This window comes from Arachis duranensis, chromosome 4, assembly GCF_000817695.3.
Source record: "Arachis duranensis cultivar V14167 chromosome 4, aradu.V14167.gnm2.J7QH, whole genome shotgun sequence".
In the NCBI taxonomy this organism is placed as follows: domain Eukaryota; kingdom Viridiplantae; phylum Streptophyta; class Magnoliopsida; order Fabales; family Fabaceae; genus Arachis; species Arachis duranensis.
Window position 1 is genome coordinate 16,135,254 of NC_029775.3, and position 1,884 is coordinate 16,137,137.

Sequence of the window (1,884 nt, forward strand, 5' to 3'; positions counted from 1 at the left end):
CATAATCTTATCTGAACTAATAAACTATAGTAGTTTCAACAAACATCTTGTGAGTGACTATAAATATTTGAAAGTGTTGCAATGTTTTCCAATAACACAAAAAAAAAGATAAAAATAAATGGAAAAGAAGGGAAAAATTATAGTATCAGTAGTTGTTTCAGTTTCGCTCATCCTTGTGGCGGGAGTTGCTACCGGGATCATAGTGGCCGTTAATAACAAGAAAAGCAATGGCGCTGATGAAGTGCAAAACACTAAGAAAAGTTCACGAGTCTCATGTGCCGCAACACACAAGAGGATCAAAACCTCTGTCGCGAGGTTCTAAGCCAAGTTGATGGGTCCTCTTCTTCTGACCCGAAAGCATACATCGATGCCGCCGTGAATGATATCAGAGACGGCGTCACCACCGCCTTAAAGATGATGACGATTAAGGAGGAGTTCTCCAAAGATGACAACGGAATCAAGATGGCCATTGATGGTTGCAAAGAAGTTATGGAATCCGCATTGAGCAGCCTCGACCTTTTCAGCAATGTGCTTCGCAGCAATCACGACATTACCTCCTTGCAATCGCAAACTCCCGACCTCAAGAACTGGCTTAGTGCCGTTATCTCATATCAGCAATCTTGTGTTGACATTTTTGAGGATCAAAATGAAGGAGAGAGAAAAATCAAAGAACAACTACAAAGCTAGAGTTTGGATCGTGTTGAGAAGGTTTCCATCATAAGTCTCGATATTGTTACTGGTTTGGCTAAGATCATTGAAGATCTTGGTCTGCATGTGGAAATGAAACCCATTGCTTCTTCTGGACGTGTTCTTCGCGAAGAGGTTGATAACGAGGGGTTCCCCGATTGGTTTTCCTCTTCAGATCGCAAGTTGTTGGCAAAGGATGTGAAGTTTCATGTTCCAAATGTAGTGGTTGCTAAAGATGGTAGTGGAAACTTTAGGACGGTTCAGGATGCAATTAACTCGTATCCAAAGACAAAAAATTTTCAGGAAAGGTACATTATCTATGTTAAGGCGGGGATTTATAAGGAGAATTGTACAGTTCCATCTCATGCAATGAATATTTTCATGTATGGCGATGGCCCTACTAAGACCATTATCACTGCTAGTATGAGCAATGTCACCCATAACCTCAAGACCATGTTTACTGCCACTTTCGGTAATTTCTTATTTTCTCTATTTTATTATTGGTCAATTCTATGGTGCCTATGATTTGGTGTCTAAATTTTGCCTAACTTTCTTTTTTAGTAAGTTTTGAATTTTTAAAAATTATTTATTTTTATATCTTTTAAATTAAATATTAATTTTTAACTCTTTTTAGTAAATAAGCACCATATTTTAGATACCATAGCATTCACCTTTATTATTATATGAATAACGACTCATGCAATTTTCAGTGAAATTAATAATTAAAAAAGATTTAGAAAATAATTTAGTCAAATATATTAAATTATTTAACAATTTTCAATTATCAATTTCATGAAAATAACTTCATATAAACCTTAATATTCTCGTAGGCACACACATACACGACAAATATTTGTATAACTCATCTTTTATCTAGTCACTTGAAAGTTGACATAATATCCTATATGGAAAAAAAAGAAGAGTTGGCAAATACATAATAAAGCAAGTACACAATATATAATGAGTCATACATAATATATAATGATTACTCTAATTAATATATAAAGGGGAGTGCATCTTGAATAATATGAACAACCACCAATCAAATAAAAATATACTACACCCTAATTTAATGCTACTAATTAATCTAAGATTAATTTACTCTTTTAACCTTATTAATTCACATTATTCACACATTGTTCAAAAATGTTATTGGTTACCTATACTTTTCTTAAAAAAATGAATGTGCATGTATGT

The 1,884-nt window shown here is 34.0% G+C and overlaps 1 protein-coding gene across 1 annotated transcript in view; it reads left to right on the forward strand.

The window, feature by feature from the left end:
• Nucleotides 1-273: 273 nt before the first annotated feature.
• Nucleotides 274-1,884, forward strand: part of LOC110280431 (pectinesterase-like) — a 2,385-nt gene continuing 774 nt past the window's right edge. The window contains exons 1-2 of the mRNA XM_021141471.2: nt 274-624; nt 709-1,119. Of these exons, the coding sequence (XP_020997130.2) occupies nt 274-624; nt 709-1,119 (762 nt within the window). The remainder of the gene's footprint in view (nt 625-708; nt 1,120-1,884) is intronic.